The following is a 17,833-nucleotide window of genomic DNA, read 5'->3' on the forward strand; positions in this document are numbered from 1 at the left end:
GGTTTTGTTGTTGTTGTTGTTGTTGTTGTTGGTTGTTCCTGTTCCAAGAGGGAGATTCCATGGGTATTGATGACTAACATCACTGGCATATGAGGAGAGCAGTATACTTTCTTAATAAGTACAGTTATAGTATTTTTGACATTATTCAAGAAAGTGATTTTTTTACCTTGTAAACAATTCCTTATACTCTAACTAGTACATTGTCTTGGTTCTGTGATTCATATTATAAAAACTGCTTGGCTAGCTTTTAAGAAGTGGAGATATCCCCATGTATCCCACACCAGTGTGGTTCCTCAGCACTTGTGAGAAGTTATAGATAAGAATGACTAAAACATGCTGTTAATTTGGATTTTTGTACGACACTGGAATAATCATTACTAACTCCGTTCAGTCTGCCCTTGTGGTAGCATCAGCTAGTGAAGAGGGCTTGGTTTATTAGTCAGTCACAGGTGGGTTTTTCCAAGAGACAGTTGGGGTGATGGCGCACAGAGCACTTTACGGTTTTTCAGCTGGATGATTAAGGAGCACAGGCTGTGAACCTCAGTTCTCCACAGTTCTCTTTGTTACTGCATTCTTTTATTGGCAGGACACAATGTGTTTCCTATCTCTTCGTACCCTTAGAGTTCTGATTCATTAGACTCCCTTAGAGGACTTTGTCACAACGTTCTTATTCGGACCCTACTTACGATGCCATTAGCTTGAAAGGCACAGTTGAGCTACCACGTTAAGGTGAACCATAGGAAACTGGTAACAGTTGGCCATGTTGAGCTACAAAATGACAATGTCATACGGTTCAATTGAACATTTCACGTTAGTCAATTTCCGAAGTGCTCCTGATGGTGGAATTGGTACTCTTCCCACCGCACTGTGCACAGAAACCCGGGGCTTAGGTAGGTTCCCATCACGCTGGATGAAGCCCTTGTAAAACCCAGCCTGGCCTCTGTGATGTGTACTAGGCTGCCCTTCTTTCAGAAAGCTCCCCAAAGGGGGCTTAAAGTAATTCAGCAGGAGGGCAGAGATGAAACATTTGTTATCGTCCATTCCTGAAAGTAAACGGGCAGTTTTCTCATTGTTTATAACATGCTGTTTCTGTCTTTTGACTATGAGGATATTTTGGTTGAAACTATATTTATATCTTGATTGCACAAAGTGTAACAATATCGAGTTTCACTTTATGTTGTTTATATACATATATATATCATATAAATAAACACGTAATATATATTCTATAAGCATAAACATGTGTATATATATTCTATAAACGTAACACGTGTGCATATTACACATTGTATGTAACACCGATAAATATAGAAGCATACATCTATCAGCTATACCTGAAGGAAGAAATTGAACAAAAAATATAATTGCAGGCTAGAGTAACTAATAGGAAAGATAGAGCTAGTAATAATAATTAATCCCTTGGTATTCATAAAACCATTTTAAAAATAATAAATGAGCCACTCTTTATGGCAAAAATAATTCTAAATGTAAATTGTTGGCTTTAGTCTCAATTTTTCTGCTATTCTTAAAACTGATTTTTTTCCTAGAGGAGTTTTTCTTTATTATTATTATGCACCTTAAAAAGTTTTGCATAGAGTAAGTAAAATGTTCTAGATTAGCTGACATGCCAGTAAGTTGCAAATAACCCTGTATCTTCCTTTTCCTTGTATCTTTACAGATATGGTCCGGAAAAAGAATCCCCCTCTGAGAAACATTGCTAGTGAAGGCGAGGGCCAGACCCTGGAGCCTGTCGGTACAGAAAGCAAGGTATCTGGAAAGAACAAAGAACTTTCTGCAGATCAGATGTCAGAAAATACGGATCAGAGTGATGCTGCAGAACTGAATAATAAGGAGGAACCTAGCTTGCCTGTCCCAGATCCCTCTTCTAGCAGTAAGAAGGACTTAAAAAGCTCAGTCCTGAGTGAGAAGGCTGGCTTCAATTATGAGAGCCCCAGTAAGGGAGGAAACCATCCCTCCTACCCACATGATGAGGTGACAGAGAGAAATATGTTGGCTTTCTCATCTCCAGCTGCTGGGGGAGTCTGTGAGCCCTTGAAGTCTCCTCAAAGAGCAGAGGCAGATGACCCTCAAGATATGGCCTGCACCCCATCAGGGGACTCATTGGAGATGAAGGAAGATCATAAGATGTCACCAAAGGCTACGGAGGAAACAGGGCAAGCGCAGAGTGGTCAAGTCAATTGTCAAGGCTCCAGCCCAGTTTCAGTGGCCTCCAAAAACCCACAAGTGCCTTCAGATGGGGGTGTGAGACTGAATAAATCGAAAACCGACTTACTGGTCAACGACAACCCAGACCCGGCACCTCTGTCTCCAGAGCTTCAGGACTTTAAATGCAATATCTGTGGCTATGGTTACTATGGCAATGACCCCACAGATCTGATTAAGCACTTCCGAAAGTATCACTTAGGACTGCATAACCGCACCAGGCAGGATGCTGAGCTGGACAGCAAAATCTTGGCCCTTCATAACATGGTGCAGTTCAGCCATTCCAAAGACTTCCAGAAAGTCAACCGTTCCATGCTTTCTGGTGTGCTGCAAGACATCAATTCCTCAAGGCCTGTTTTACTAAATGGGACCTATGATGTACAGGTTTGTGCTTTGCATTGTGGTCTCTTTGTACAGAAAGAGTTCTTAGTAGTGAACTGTGAGTTCTTGCATGCATGTTACAGTCAGCCTCCCAAGGCCAAAGGGGTAGCCTGCTAGATGGAGCAGACGAGACAGACGCCTGCCGTAGCTGTTTCATCCAAATGTGTATTCAGAGTTATCTTTAGCCTCTCATCATGGAAAATAATCCCAACATTTCTATTAGGCTGGGAAAAGACTTTTCATGGAATTAGCTAGGCTTCATATTTCTGGACGTATTTCATGGTAATTTGATGTTTTCAGAGTCTTCCAAAAATGGCACTAATCTTTATGGTTCTACATGGTAGTAATTCGTGCTTTGTTCTAGTTTTAGATTGTAAATCTTTTGCTATGGTCTTTCCTTCAGGGAGGGTCTTTCCTGTGTCTTGGATGAGGATTTGATTTTACACTCAGCCAAACTGGACCGGATTTGGGTCACACTGATGGTTGCAGAGATGGGCTACTCAAAAGGCAATGTAATTAATTGCAAATGCAACTTTGAAAATAAAATTTTACATTGATTAAAAAGAACTTAATGGGATTGAAAGTACTAGGGACACCAGGATGATCTTCGTATGGGCCAATAAAGCATTCCTTCCCGCATTTAAAGAAAATCGTGATTTATGAAAGCATTTAATAGTAATTTAGATTTCGACTTTCATTAAAACTGGCCTACCTTTTTCATCTACTTTTCTGTATTTGTTTATAGCATATGTGAAATTAAAAAAAAAAAACTATTTCAAATAGAATGAAATGCAGGGCAGACTCTTAAGTAATGTACTCATTTTATTTTAACAATTTTAACATAGTTGAAACTCATGATCAGCTTGGGAAAACATAGTAGTTTCTGTTAAGTCTGTAGAATTTTATTGTATTATTAGGCCAGGGATTTCAAAACATATAGGTTTAATATTAACCTTCTTTAGGAACGATTAGAAGAAGAACCAGAGAACGAATGAAAACGCATCACACTTATTTGACCCCCTGCATCATTTAAAATATCAGTCATTTTTATCAACTCAGTAGCTACAGCACATTTGTTCTGGACATCTCTTTTGACCTAGTGCCAATTAAGAAAGGCAGGCAAAGGGGTTATAAATAACAGGTAGTGAACGTATTTTGCCATACTTGTAAGGAGAATCAGAAGAGAAATTTCCAAGTCCTTAGAAAATATCAGAGTGGCAATCTTATCACTTTAAGGGAGGTATAAAGAAGAACCCTCAAAAAGCCAGTTTCATCTTTGTAAAGCTCTCTTAAAAATTCCATCTTACTTTGTGAATTTCCACAAATAGAATGATTTCTGCGGAGCAGCAAATTAAGCCAACATAGTTATTATGCATGAAAGCTACATGCTTTGAACTGCTGTCTTATTAAAGATCATTTCACTGTCTTATGTCAGATACACTCTGCTGTCAAACTATGATTGGAAAGCAAATACGTGTTTCAGATAAAAGGGTTGGAAGTGAGTAATGTCAGCATGTGAAACGGTGTTTTATAATTAGCGAGGAATATGATGTTACTACCTGGATTTCCGGCCGGGGTTTCAGCTTGTTCACTCTGGGGACAACTTCTGAGGGAAGCTGATCTGGGCCGTCAGGAAGGCTCTAAAACGAAGATTACTGAGGCCTATAGTTTGGAAGAATTCAGATTTTTAAACACACTTCCATTTCCCCCAAATAGTTATTTGTTAGGTTCTTAGTTATTTATAGTAAAGTTTATGTTTGGGCAGAATGAGCTGGACACTTTTCCTGGGCAGCGATTTTAGAAATGAAACAGATGTGTGAGTTCTCTGAGTTTGAACTAATAGAACTAGAAATAAAACAGCTGATCCTAGACTCTGCTGTCTCCTAAATCCTTGCAGAAGCCCACGGTGCAGAAGACAGAAAATGCTAGGAAGCTGCATGTGGGATGATAATCTTGTTAAGATCAATTTTTTTTTTTCCAAAGAGAAATAGTATGGCTAAAAATGGAAAATGACTGTCTATAGAAAAAGTGGGTGATTCCTTCAAAGAGACTGTTGGCTATAGAAATAGGTTGAAAGAGTTAACGTTCTTCAGTTTAGGAAGATCCCACCAAATACACTTTTTAGGCCAAATGCTCATCTTGAATACTTTACACACACCAGATGTTGGTGTAGAAATGCGTCTGAAGATCAGTCACTTACTAATACTTTTATGCTGAAATAAATATCGAACAGCACCCCTAGGTGCATAAATTAAATACAAGCATATCTGAAATCCCCCCTTTTTCCCCACCTGTGTTTGGGTTGCTGAAATGTCATTTGAGAGGTTCTTTGCTTGGCACTTGAACTGTGTGGAGACTGAAAGCTCTGGGAAAAGAGACGCTGACTGTAGAATTTCTTTAATGCAGGTTTGTCCGAAATTTATAGCATGTTTGTGGCTTGCCTGGATTCTAATAAAAACATGTTGGTGAATACGAGGATTACAGACAAATAATTATTACAATAATTACTGATACCAATCCGTAATTTAAGCTGGTTGAAGTAATAGATGACCAATTCATTCATCTTTTTCAGTTAATTTTTCTTTTTTTTTTTAACATTCAGGACAGTTGGTGGTTAATGATAGATTTATGACATTTTAGGCCAAGAAAAAAGGAGCAGAAGCTAGACGTAGAAGACAGAAATTCTGTGGCTTTGATCTGTATTTTGATTTGACATGGATGGTTTTAAATAATCTGAACTGACTTGAGTGCAAACACGATGTGTACGGTTGGGGAAAAAGAAATAATTTAAACCAATGTTAAGATTTCTAGTTCCAAGTTCAGATTATTTGAGGTATATTTGGCGTTAATAATTGAAGTTTAGACGTACTTGTACTGACAATATCCACTTCTGTGTAAATTTTATTGCACATCATGAAGTCAAAGAATTACAAGTTGGTAAAAATAATGTCAAACAACCATGTTTCTTTGCACGGCATGGTCGATAAAGCCCCAGCCAGATCATGGAGGTCATTTTAAAGGGCCATCATAAAAATCAGGACCGTCGTCTCTGAGTCTGTTGAATTCAAGTCCCCCCCACGCGGTGAGATAGCATACTCATCCCTGAAATCAGCAGAGGTGACAATCTTGACCAAGAAAAAGACAAGGAAAGATACAGTGACTAGTGTAGGACTAACTGACTTGATCGGCATGTTAGTTTCCCAATATTGAAATTTCCCTTGCATGTTTTACCAATTATTCTGCTTAATTAAAAAAAAAAAATAATGGACGTGGCTTGGTTGGCAAGCCCTTCCTGTAATTTTTACTACCTGTGTTCAGCCTTTGAGGCTCCCATGTAGACCAAATAATAGGACGAGGGATGGAGTTCTTCAGAAAGTAATTACAGCCTCTTTCTTTTTAATCTGCTTTATTATGCTTATATTTAAACCGTCGCTGAATGGAGGCCTGCATTGTTAAATGCGGACTTTGCTGTTTCATTAGGGCTTAATGTGCTGTGCATTAGGGTGTTTGCATCATCTTTATGGGGGAGCTCTTAGCCCTCAGATCAGGTTGTAAAAGTCGGAGTCCCGTCAAGTTGTGCTTCCCACGGGAAAGTGTTTAAGCTAGCCCAAGTTTATAAATGCTCACGACATGTATGCTGCCTTTTCATATTAGGAAACCTTTCCAGTATTTTGAATTATTCAGGACTGCAAGAAGGGAGCGACAGGATGCCAGGCTATTAAGTTCATGTTGGCCTTTAATGAGATTCTAAGGTTAACAGAAGACTCTCACTATTAACTTACCAGTGACTGTCTTGTGTTTGAGCTGGGAGCACTATGTTTCTGTTTTGTAAATATTTTCATCAGAGTTGCACAATATGGCATGTTAGAAGCAGGAAGAACAGATTTTCAAGCTAGGAAGTCACCCTTTGTATTTATATTTTCAACATATTTAACTCCATGAGCTTTACAGATTGTTAATCTCTGCCCGTACATTCATTTGAACAGGGGTTACAGTTTGGCCTGGCAGAAAAAAAGAAAAAAAATCCAGAGAACATTTATCTTATTCTGGTCTATTTTGACTTTTCTTGAATTTTCCTTCCAAATATTTATTTTTTGCTTTGCCGTTTTCTTTGATCTGGAGCAGGAGGGAAGTTGTAGATCTTGGTAGGTTCTGTTGCTTTGTTTTTCTGAGTTGAAGACAATTGCGCTTTAGAAGAACTGGTGAATGAGACTTTAATCACTCCGGATTCTAGAGTACAGAATGTTTGGCATATGAACCCATACTTACTTTCAGGACTGTGTCTCTTTAACAAGTAATAAAGTGTGCAAAATAAAACATATGCTCACCCTAAGGCTATAAAAGCAAAGCAAAGTTCTGGCATTTACCAGGTTATTTCCATCGTGAAGATGGCCGAGCTGGATAACGGAGCCACCCGGGTGGAATGGAGTAGTTTGACCATCTTCACTAATCCTTTTACCTGCATGACGGTTAGATTTCCATTTGGCTTGGTTACAAGAGGGTCAGTATGATAAATGTCAGTCCCGCTTTGATTTTCGGTTTATTTGCTATTGTTTAGAGAACACGTATCACTTTCTTGGATATGCGTATTTCTCTCTAGGCAGAATGTTTAGAAGAAGGAATCATGGTTATCAGTGCATTCAATCAAATTTAGCATTATTCAACTCTTAAAAAAAATTTTATCCTTGTCTGGCATGTTCTGCTAACCATATCAAGCCAACAGATTATTCAGTGCTTTTTGTTCCTTGGGTCATTGCAATTACAGCATACGTGCAGCTGTTGGAAACACAGATACATAAGTAGTGTGCTAACCCCAGGGAAGTTTGGAGAAGGAGAGAAGTTCTCTTTCATTTTCTGATTTCCTTTATGGAGTCTGTTTCCGAGAGTCATTAGACCTTGGTCCTCTTGAATTCTTCATCATATGGTTCTAAAATTTGAAATAAATGTTATGCATGTTCAGAGTATCAGAGAAGACCTTGTTTACATTTCAATTGAAAATCAAATGTAAAATCTGTTTTTCTGTATGACTTTTAATTTGGTCTGTCTTCTTTCATTGTTTAGGTTACATAATCAAAATTGTACTTACCTCCTGTTTCTTTCCCCTCAGTTTGGGATTCACTCCTAATAATAGCTAACATTGATGAAGTTTCTTCTGTGTATGTGTAGATCTAAGCTCTTTACATGTATTAATTAACTCATCTTCCTGAAAACCCTTGGAAGTCGATACTACCATTATATCCATTTTAAAAAATGAGGAAACAGGCATAAAAAAATGAAAGTAACCTGCCCAAGGTCACAGAGCTGTGTTAAGTAGGGTAAATGGGGTGGAAACCAGGGTAGATAGGCTACAGAAGCCTTCCTTCACAACCGCTATGATTTATGGCCTTCCCGATTAGAAGACTGAGTTTACTGCAACTCGGAAAGCGACAGAAGACAGGCCAACTGCATGTAAGGGAGGAGACAGAAGACTAGTGCACCAGAGTGTTTTGATGCATACCCTGTGAATCACAGTGAGTTTGGAGACATCAGCGATTTCTTTGAGATCACCTCTTATCGAGTTTGCGTAGTGTAATGCTGCCTTATTTGAACGTACTAGCTTATAACTGAAATCATTGAAAAGAAAATTAATTGTGCTGATTTGTCTTTTTTTTTTTTTTTTTTTTTTTTTTTTACTTACTATGATCCATTTCCCCTGGTACTTTGGCTACAGAAACTAGTTCTGATAGTAAGGGCCCAATTTTGATTTCATCAATTAAGGATGTGATGTTTTATCCCCACGTTAAAGGACACATCATCATGTATTTGATTTACTTCATATTCCACTCATTTGGAGGACTTTGTTTTAGGAATTTATGATCTGATAGATGGTCTGGGAGTTGGTTACTAGGCACACTCTGGGTTCATTTTTCTGTAAAGATCAAAATGTTAAGGAGATGTACCCAGATTCCGTGTGTGTTCCCCAAGACTGTGTAATTAAGGTTTTATTCTTTGCCTCTGAGTAAGTACAGGGATGGGTGTGGAAGCAGAGAAACTCCGAATGCCTTTAGAGTGTCTAATTTGAGCGTACTCACTCCCCACCCGCGCTCGGAGCTGTGCGAGTTCCCCAGATGCTGAAAGCGAGGAAACCGGGTGCCGTGAGGAGCCTGAGAATTCAGAAAGAGTCTACTTGTCCAGTTGTCCAGCAAATTTCTTTAATATTTAGATGATCTGCTGACGGAAGATTAAAGGCATCTGAATTCTTTCATGAGCCACGTAACATATTGGGATTCCTACCATTAGCAGTGGTTTGTTCTAAGACCTGTTTTTCCAGCTGACGGGGTAGGTAGCTCCACCTTGATGTTCCAACCGGCTCTCAGAGTCAACATGTGTATGCGTCACATTGTTAGCCCCTTCCCTAAAACAACTGTCTTTCTCTCTCCTTTTTTCTAGACTCCCGTTTTTGAGTCAGTCAGGATGGAAATGTCAGTTCCTCGGGATTTCTTTCCGATATGTCTCGCTCTCCAAACAATTGAGTGATTTGTCCCAGTCTTTCTGTCTTTATTCTTTCGCGGCACCACCCTTAATGTTTACTTAGTACATTCTTAGTGGTTTCTTATTTTCTTTCTCTTTCTGTCCCGTTCTGTTCTTTTTTTCCCCTCCTTCCTCTTTCTCTATCCTTTCTTTCCTCTCTCCTCTTACCCTCTGTCTTTCCCTCCCTTCCTTCAATTTTTAAAAATTCTCCTTACAGATTAGTCTTCCTATGTTTTGTAGGAAGCATAGGTCTACTTTCTATAAGAAAATAGATCATTTTCATTATTTGTATATAATTCCATACAGACTCTTAATTAAGATACCACTTTTGTAAATTCTCTCTCACTCCCCAAACGTCACCCACATTTCCCAAGAGCAGCTTCCACTGTTTCAACCTTGTTTATGCTTTACTCATTTTGTTTCCTGCACCTGAAAAGCCTTTCCAAGATCATTGCCTTTGAGGCTCATCCCAGGTGCCAACTCATCTGTCCACAGCTCCGTTGTCACCTCGTTCCGGAAGCCTTTGTGGGCCTGTCAGTGTAGGTCAGGTGCTTTTCCTGTGTGTGGTCATGGAACTTGGTGCGTTGCTCAGCAGAAGCACATACTGCATCGTTGTCATCTGTTTACGTGGGAACTTCCTGCAGTAAAACGCAGACATGTGGGAGGTCTGGCACCATGTCATCCCTTGGTGTCTCCCCAGTGCTTGACATGTATAGTAGACATGCCCCAAATCACCTTCCTTGGAGGGAGAATGTTCCACAGTGATTTCACTCTGTTTTCGCACTAAGACACTCTTTAGAACAAACATGCAATTATTATTTATCTCCACATGGGCCGGCGGCGACAGCAGGTCGGATGCAAGAGAGGAGTGCTACACGTAATGTACTCAGCCTTATCATCCACTTGCAACCGCATTTTCCAGAGTCTTTTGCATGTTTCCCCCTAAAAGATTGTCTTCCAAATTATTGAGACTGACGTGAAGGTTAACTGGTTTTAAATCAGTCCAAATGCCAAATGATCATAGAAAATTAGATGGATGTTATGCTGAGTAAAATAAGAAAGCCAGTTTGGAAGAGACTGTTTATTACTATCATCCAAAACACTTACTATAAAAAGGTAGATAATTAAGAATGGGCAGTATTTTACCCTTAGATTTGCCCCATCTACCAATTTGTCTTGGTACCCCCCCAAAAATTAGTTAGCTCTTAAAAATCCATGTGACAAAGATGTTTATGGGATTTATTCCAGTGACACAAGGAATAGGCTATGATAGCATGAGCCTGAGCTGATTCCCATTTAATTAGATTTGTTTTTGAAATTTTGAATATTTAATTTCCATCAAAGACACATGATCGAGCACACTGTATATTCTGCAAGGTTTTTTGGAGCTCTGTACAGAGCCCTATGTAGATTAGCACGTTGATTCTGACTATAGTTATTTTCAGCCAAGATTGGCCCTGGCAGATTTCTTCACGTTATTTGTGACTTCAGTATTTGAACAGATATTTTTAACAACTTAGCCTTTTGTTGTTAAGGTTTTACTTTTTTGACTATCAGCCCATAACCTCAAGTCCTTTTAAATTAGTACCTTCCTAATTGTCTCTGTTGCTATCAATTACAGTACTTGAAAATGAACCACATCTAAGGAAGAGTTTGTATTTAGTTCAAACACCTCTTTTTGTTCCATTGAAAAATACGTACTTGTGTTAAAATGTCATTTTAAGAGTTCTGAGGCTTTAAAAAAATCTTTTCCTTTGACATATTCTTTTAGATACTATTCTTACAAGTTTTTGTTCCATATTTTTAGGAGGAAGGAGCTAAATTGAGGTTAAAGACCTTGAAATAAGCCAACCTTTTATATTTTAAACTTCCATAGTGAAAGATTTTTGTGAAAAGCCATAAGTAGATAAATTTATAAATGAAAGGCATGAAACATACGACATGGAAAAAATAGTTTTTAAAACTGAAGTTAAAATAGAATAAAAAGACACCATAGTCCTCAATCAGTAGAAAACAACTTAAAATCTGTTTTTTTCACGTCTAACAAGTATTGTGGGTGTTTCCATGTAACTGGAATTCACAAGCGAATGACTCCATAGTGATTTGTTTTCGGATGAAAGATGCAATTTTTCCTGGTTTTTTTGATGGAAACTCTTATTCATCAGGTTGAATCAATGATAATGGGGCCATGAGTTAGTATAACTTGTGTATCCCAAGTAAGTGAGAGATTCACATGTTCAATAACTAGTTCATTCATTCAACCAAAATGTATCAAGCCCCTGCTTACTTCCAAAGATGAATGAAACACCATTTCTCAGTCCGCAAGGGAATGTAAATGGAAGTGTTAGCTTAGTAAAAGCAGAACTGAAGTTTTTCATTTTCAGCTAAGAATACTAGGAGTAACAAGTCCTTGAGTTTGACTTGACCACGTCCCCTTCTATTTCGTCTTTTCCTCTCACTGGCAGGGGAAATTCAATTAGGTAGTTCATTTTATTAGATAATAGTCTCATTCATGTGAATAGTACTGTAGAGGGTTCTGTCTGATGTAGTATTCAGTCGCTACATGTGGCTATTTAAATTTCAGTTAATTAAAACTAAATTGTTGAAAAATTCATAGAAAAATGTACGTTAAATTAAAAAAATCAGTCCGTCGGTTGCACTAGCTCTATTTCAAGTGCTCAGTAGCCACGCTCGTGGCTGACATGTTGGGCAGGGGAGACTAGGGACCATCTCCTTCATCTGAGAGAGTTCTGCTGGTCGGCACTGATCAACAGTTTGCAAATCATTTTCAGATACGTTCTCTTACTTGATCCTGAGAATAATCCTATACAATGGTGAGGTGTACAGTATTATTTTTATCCATAAAAATGAGGGAACTGAGGTTCTAGGAGGTTAAATGATGCGTCTTTCCACAGGACTGAACCTGGGAACTTCCTTTGGGAGCAAACAAATGCAAATGAACATAAATACAAATGAATAAAAGTTTTTATCTACAAATTTTGATCTTAAAATATAAGTAATTTGAAGGCAGAACTGTGGTCTGGCTTTTTCAGTATTGTATCTTGATATTGATCACAGAAATTGGCACAAGCTATATACTGAGTTGCTACTAACTGGATGAATGAATAGGTGTAATTTTTGGTCCAAATAGAATTTGCAGTTTAATAGGAATTTTAAAATGTGGATATCTGTATCAAAGGCACTGCTGGATTTATGGGTTATTGTTAAAGTTCTGGTTAGCCAAAGAAGAAAGATTGAAGTTTATACTCTTTGTTCTGCTTGTGATCTCTTTTTAGTATAGTCATCTGAAGGGAATAAGTTTTTTCTGTTCCTTGCTGGGCTCAACCATTCGCAGAGTTTGAAATAATTCTCTGAAATAAGATTAAATAAACTGTTGCTGCAAAACACTTATTTTGCATGAACTGTTCTTGCTTTGTATTAGTGTTTGACCTAGAAAAGAATTGCTTTAAATCAATATTTGGGGGGTCATGAAAATAAAATGAATGTGGTCAATAGTCTTAGGTATGGTATCCTAAAATAATAATGCTCTTTATTTTATTTTAGTGGTAGCTAAGTGGTATACGTCAGTCATATTTCACCACGACTTAGGTGTACATCTCTTAACAGAGAAAGTATAAAAATGGTCGCAAATGTAACCTTAAGAGCTTCTTTTGGGAAGAAAAGGAATAGAACACTAAGTAATTATGTTTTCTAAAGTTGGCTTTTATAATATGTAAGATATGTAATTCTAATATTACATTAGCTTTTAATGGTATATAATACTAATATGATTAACTGCTATTTACCAAGAAGACAAGTGGATAATCTGTACAAGTGTCAGTATTGTTGTTCTTGCCATTAAGTGAGATCCTTGTGTTGTTCGGTTGCCTGGGTGGTTTTTCAAAGGGCAGCGGGTAGTATGAAGGCACTTTTCAGCATAAAGTGCATAACCATTAAAAGCATCCTGAATAATGGAGTTGGCTGAAAACACACAGACACTACCAACTTAAAAGATTTAGTGCAGTTTTCGTCATAGCTCAGTTAATCCTAGACCAAAATGCTTTACTGGCAGTTTGTTGTATGAAATGTTCTCTTCTCCTGATAGGAGTCTCTCTTAGCTTGGATGTTCTGACTCTCACAGTTTATGTCAAATACAGGAAGGGAAGCCATGTTGCTTAGTAATAATTTAAATTCACTTCAGAATCGTAAGTTGAGGGATTTGTTGAGACTGTGTGTTCAGCCCTTGCAGTGTGGACATGGAACATGAGGCTCGGAGACTGCAGGCAGAGAAATGGGGATAATGTGTCCTGGTTTCTAAGGAATCCCTGTTCTATAAGTAAAAGTTCAAAACATTCCTGTTGGGGAAACTCGGAAACTCTGAAGCCATGTGGTAGCTAAAGTAAGCGAATTTCCATCTTTAGATTTTGTACACTGGCCTTCTTTACTTACATTAGAGAAGATTTTGATACTTCTGAATTTGCCCCTTTTGGTTCAAAATTGAAGTTCCTGAACAAAGTACCCAAGTACGTGACATCCTATTGAAAGTTGTTGTTGGTTTTTATTTTTGTATTTAAAAAAACAAACAAACAAAAAAAAAAAACAGGGTTTCTTCTCTCCTTTAGTGAATTGGGACACAGATGGAGGGATTTTGCAATATTATGCATTACATTTTGCTGCAGATTTTAGTTGCTTTGGTCACTGAAGTGCTAAGTTAGAATGGTGAATAGAATGATCTTGTGTGACCTGGCTTGGGCATCCTGCACACCAGTGATTAACTGTCAGGTTGCTGCCTGGGAGGGTGCCCACATTCTCACCCTTCTGGTTAGATGGTGCTCTGCTCTTGACAGACTGAAATGTGGATGTTTGCCGTGGTGAATATAGATGTTGCCTGCAGTGAAACATTGTCATCCTTAGATTAAGGGCTGTGGGAGACCTTCATCAATTATTATCTTAATGGAACAGTAAATGTTGAACTGTTGGTGTGTTTTTGCACATTTCCTAGATTGTAATTTTGGAAATAAGTTTAAAGGTTGCCTCCATTGAGGAAGCTGTTGGCTAGGGAGGTTAAGCAATTTGATCCAGGTCACACCTCCCTTTAAAGTGGCGGGACAGGCTTCAGTCTTCGCCCCGTGCAGGACAGTACAAGCATGTCTCTCAGCACGCTAAAGGAATATTCTTTGCTTCTTAAGTAGCATCTTGTAAATGACTTTGAGATGCTTGAGACTTTTCTCACGAAGTGATTTGGATATGAGCAGTGATCACACATGTCATTTCTGAGCAGCTGTTGAAGAAGGCAGAGCACGATTATGCCACGTGCTTAATCTGATGCATCTGGTTGCTGGAGAAAGTCAAAAATTCCCTGATTGTTGCAAGAGGAAATCTCTCCCCCGCTTTGGAGCCTTTCTGTCAAAAATTCTGTTTTAAACCAGGAATGTTGGCTGCTGGGCGGTGACACTTAGTTAAGCTGCCTGGTGCAGTGCACCTCGACAAGGGTTTATATGAGATGCTCTTTGAAGGCCTTCATTACGTAGTATTGTAATTTAGGATAGAAAGAGCTGTGGTGATTTTTATGGCGGAATTACTTGATTTTGGATATCCCTTGACTATCGCCATGACCTTCTCACAGGAGGGGCTGAGTCTTTGCTGTGAGACAGAGCCTTCATCACACGAAGCCCTGGAAGGCTTCTTTCTTTTCATTTGCCAGTGGATTGGGAAACTTTGTCAATTCCTTATGCTGGTCCTCCTTCACCAAGATTTCAAGGTCACTGCATTCATTTTACTTTCAGACCAATTGTGCGTGCTCAGGATTTACTTATAAGCCATTTTGTGTGGTCATTTCGCACCTTTATTTTACCCCAAAGAGAGACCTCATCTTTGCCTTAAGCCTCATTGCTGTAAACGGTGGACACAGGATTTCCTTGGAGAATGTCCGCATTGAGCAATCTGTGAGCAACTGCCTCTGGTTTTGACAGCAAAGTTTAGCTTTGTGAGAAGAAACCCCTGTGTGATTTGGATGCTTCTGCGGGCGTATGATTTGAAGGAAGCAGTAGTAAAACCTCCTTAATTGAAAGCTGTCATCTAAATTTTTTTTAAAGTATGTATTATTAAATCCTTTGAATTATAGTACTCTTATTACTTACCTTCATCTGATACTTTGGCCAAAAATGTTTAGCATAATGAGCCTCTCATAGAGTAGCTATTGAGTAATGAAGAGTGGATTTCTTTAACTCTGATTATTCAAGTGATTTCACAATAAGCAGAAGTACTGTTGTATTTTTTGATGTGGAACATTTTGGCAGTGTCGCCTCCTCCCTCCTACAAAAAGCACTGAATTAAAGATACTTTTAAGGTAACATCCATTTCTTCTATTCCAGGTCACTTCAGGTGGAACATTCATTGGCATTGGACGGAAAACACCAGATTGCCAAGGAAACACCAAGTACTTCCGCTGTAAATTCTGCAATTTCACGTATATGGGCAACTCATCGACTGAACTAGAACAACATTTCCTTCAGACGCACCCGAACAAAATAAAAGCTTCTCTCCCCTCCTCTGAGGGTGCAAAACCTGCGGAGAAAAACTCTAACAAATCCATCCCTGCCCTCCGGTCCAGTGATTCTGGAGACTTGGGAAAGTGGCAGGACAAGATCACAGTCAAGGCAGGAGATGACACGCCTGTTGGCTACTCAGTGCCCATCAAGCCCCTCGATTCCTCGAGACAGAATGGTACAGAGGCCACCAGTTACTACTGGTGTAAATTTTGTAGTTTTAGCTGTGAGTCAGCTAGCTCGCTTAAGCTTCTCGAACATTATGGCAAGCAGCATGGCGGCCTTAATCCAGAGCTGAATGATAAGCTTTGCAGGGGCTCTGTCATCAATCAGAATGATATGGCCAAAAGTGCAGAAGGCGAGCCAATGACCAAGGCAGACAAGGGCTCCAGTGGGGCGAAGAAGAAGGACTTCTCCAGCAAGGGAGCAGAGGATAACATGGTCACCAGCTACAACTGTCAGTTCTGTGACTTTAGATATTCCAAAAGCCATGGCCCCGATGTCATTGTAGTGGGGCCACTCCTCCGCCATTATCAGCAGCTCCACAACATTCATAAGTGTACCATAAAACACTGTCCATTCTGTCCCCGAGGCCTTTGCAGCCCAGAAAAGCACCTTGGAGAAATTACTTATCCGTTTGCTTGTAGAAAAAGTAATTGTTCCCACTGCGCGCTCTTGCTTTTGCACTTGTCTCCCGGGGCGACCGGAAGCTCGAGGGTCAAACACCAGTGCCACCAGTGCTCGTTCTCCACCCCCGACGTGGACGTGCTCCTCTTTCATTATGAGAGCGTGCATGAGTCCCAAGCATCAGACGTCAAACAAGAAGGCAATCACCCGCCAGGATCGGATGGGCAGCAGGCTGTCAAGGAGAGCAAAGAACACTCATGTACCAAATGTGATTTCATTACCCAGGTGGAGGAGGAGATTTCCCGACACTACAGGTAAGCCCTGTTGGGGCTGGGAGGTAGCGAGGAAACGATAGGAAGTCCTCAGAGGGCTGACCTAAGAATTGTTGGGCATGGTTGTGGTGACCTGGGGGAGTTACAGGACATGATCACGTAGAAGATGATAGTTGTAGATGTGATAATCACAGAGTTTAATTTGATCACTTGTTTCAGACCGTTTACTCTTATGTTTCATACCTGTTTTATACCATCTACTGAGTGTATTTTCAAATTTGTAATGATGCTGATAATGCTGATGGTTTAACCACAGTTTGCTTCCTTGTCCTTGCTAAGTACAACTCTGGGTCTCATGATTTTGGATGGAGCAGCCTCCAAATGAAAGATGCCACTATGATGTGTTCTAGTCTCTCTTCCAACTGGGAAACAAGCAGCTCAAGAACATGTTGCTTGTTTTCTCTTTTAAAATGAAATCGGGCATTCCCCTAGCTTTAAAAAATTAAGCAACATACTTATTTTGCATACAGACAGTAGTCTGAGGGCGAGGATTCTGTAATGTGTGTGACTTTGGATTTCTGTACACTGTAAATGGGGAAAGTTGCTTAACGTGTTTGAGATTCATAAATATACATAGGATGTGGTGGTGTTTTCTTACTACTTTCATCCTATTCTCTTTATAGATGCTAATTGTTGCAGTTAATCTTTCATACTTTCTAGAGATGAGATTAGAATATGTATCTTTATTTCATGGATGTATTCATTCCTTAACTCATTAACTTCAAAAATACGCGTTGTGCCAGGCATTGACTGTGTAGGAGAAAAGAAAATAAACACAGCCTGTGCCCTCATGGAACTCACTCTTTGGTAGGGAAGGTCTTAGCAGATCATTACAGGAGTGATGAGTGTTATAAAGGATGAAGAAGAGGCCACTGCATTTGAATCTAATGACAACACAACCCAATATGGTAAATGAGGAAAGGTCTCCTTCAGGAAAGAGCACTTAAAGGAGAGTTTAAACTGATTTTTGGTTATAAGTAGGAATTAGTTCTGCAAAATCCTGGTAGTATTGTGCATTCTGATATGCTTAGGGCATATTGGGTACCTTCTTGTTATTGTGCTCCTAAGCACTGAAGTAAAGAGCTTTATTGACTATTTTTAAGTGATTTTTCATATGAAAACTCAGCATCTTCCTTTAAAAATCTAGTGACTTTAATTTTCACATCCCAAGATTTTAAATAGTTCCTCTTGTTCTTTTAAAGAGTTGTGTGT

The 17,833-nt window shown here is 39.1% G+C and overlaps 1 protein-coding gene across 6 annotated transcripts in view; it reads left to right on the forward strand.

The window, feature by feature from the left end:
• TRPS1 (transcriptional repressor GATA binding 1) overlaps nucleotides 1–17,833 on the forward strand; it is a 240,334-nt gene that overhangs the window by 42,089 nt on the left and 180,412 nt on the right. For 5 of the 6 annotated variants that reach the window (XM_032467862.1, XM_032467864.1, XM_032467865.1 and 2 more), the window contains 2 exons: nucleotides 1,679–2,607; nucleotides 15,489–16,603. In XM_032467862.1, the coding sequence (XP_032323753.1) occupies nucleotides 1,679–2,607; nucleotides 15,489–16,603 (2,044 nt within the window). Of the gene's footprint in view, nucleotides 1–442; nucleotides 891–1,678; nucleotides 2,608–15,488; nucleotides 16,604–17,833 lie in introns of those variants that run through there. The other variant, XM_032467861.1, reaches the window with a different exon arrangement.

Source organism: Camelus ferus, chromosome 25, assembly GCF_009834535.1.
Source record: "Camelus ferus isolate YT-003-E chromosome 25, BCGSAC_Cfer_1.0, whole genome shotgun sequence".
NCBI classification, from domain to species: domain Eukaryota; kingdom Metazoa; phylum Chordata; class Mammalia; order Artiodactyla; family Camelidae; genus Camelus; species Camelus ferus.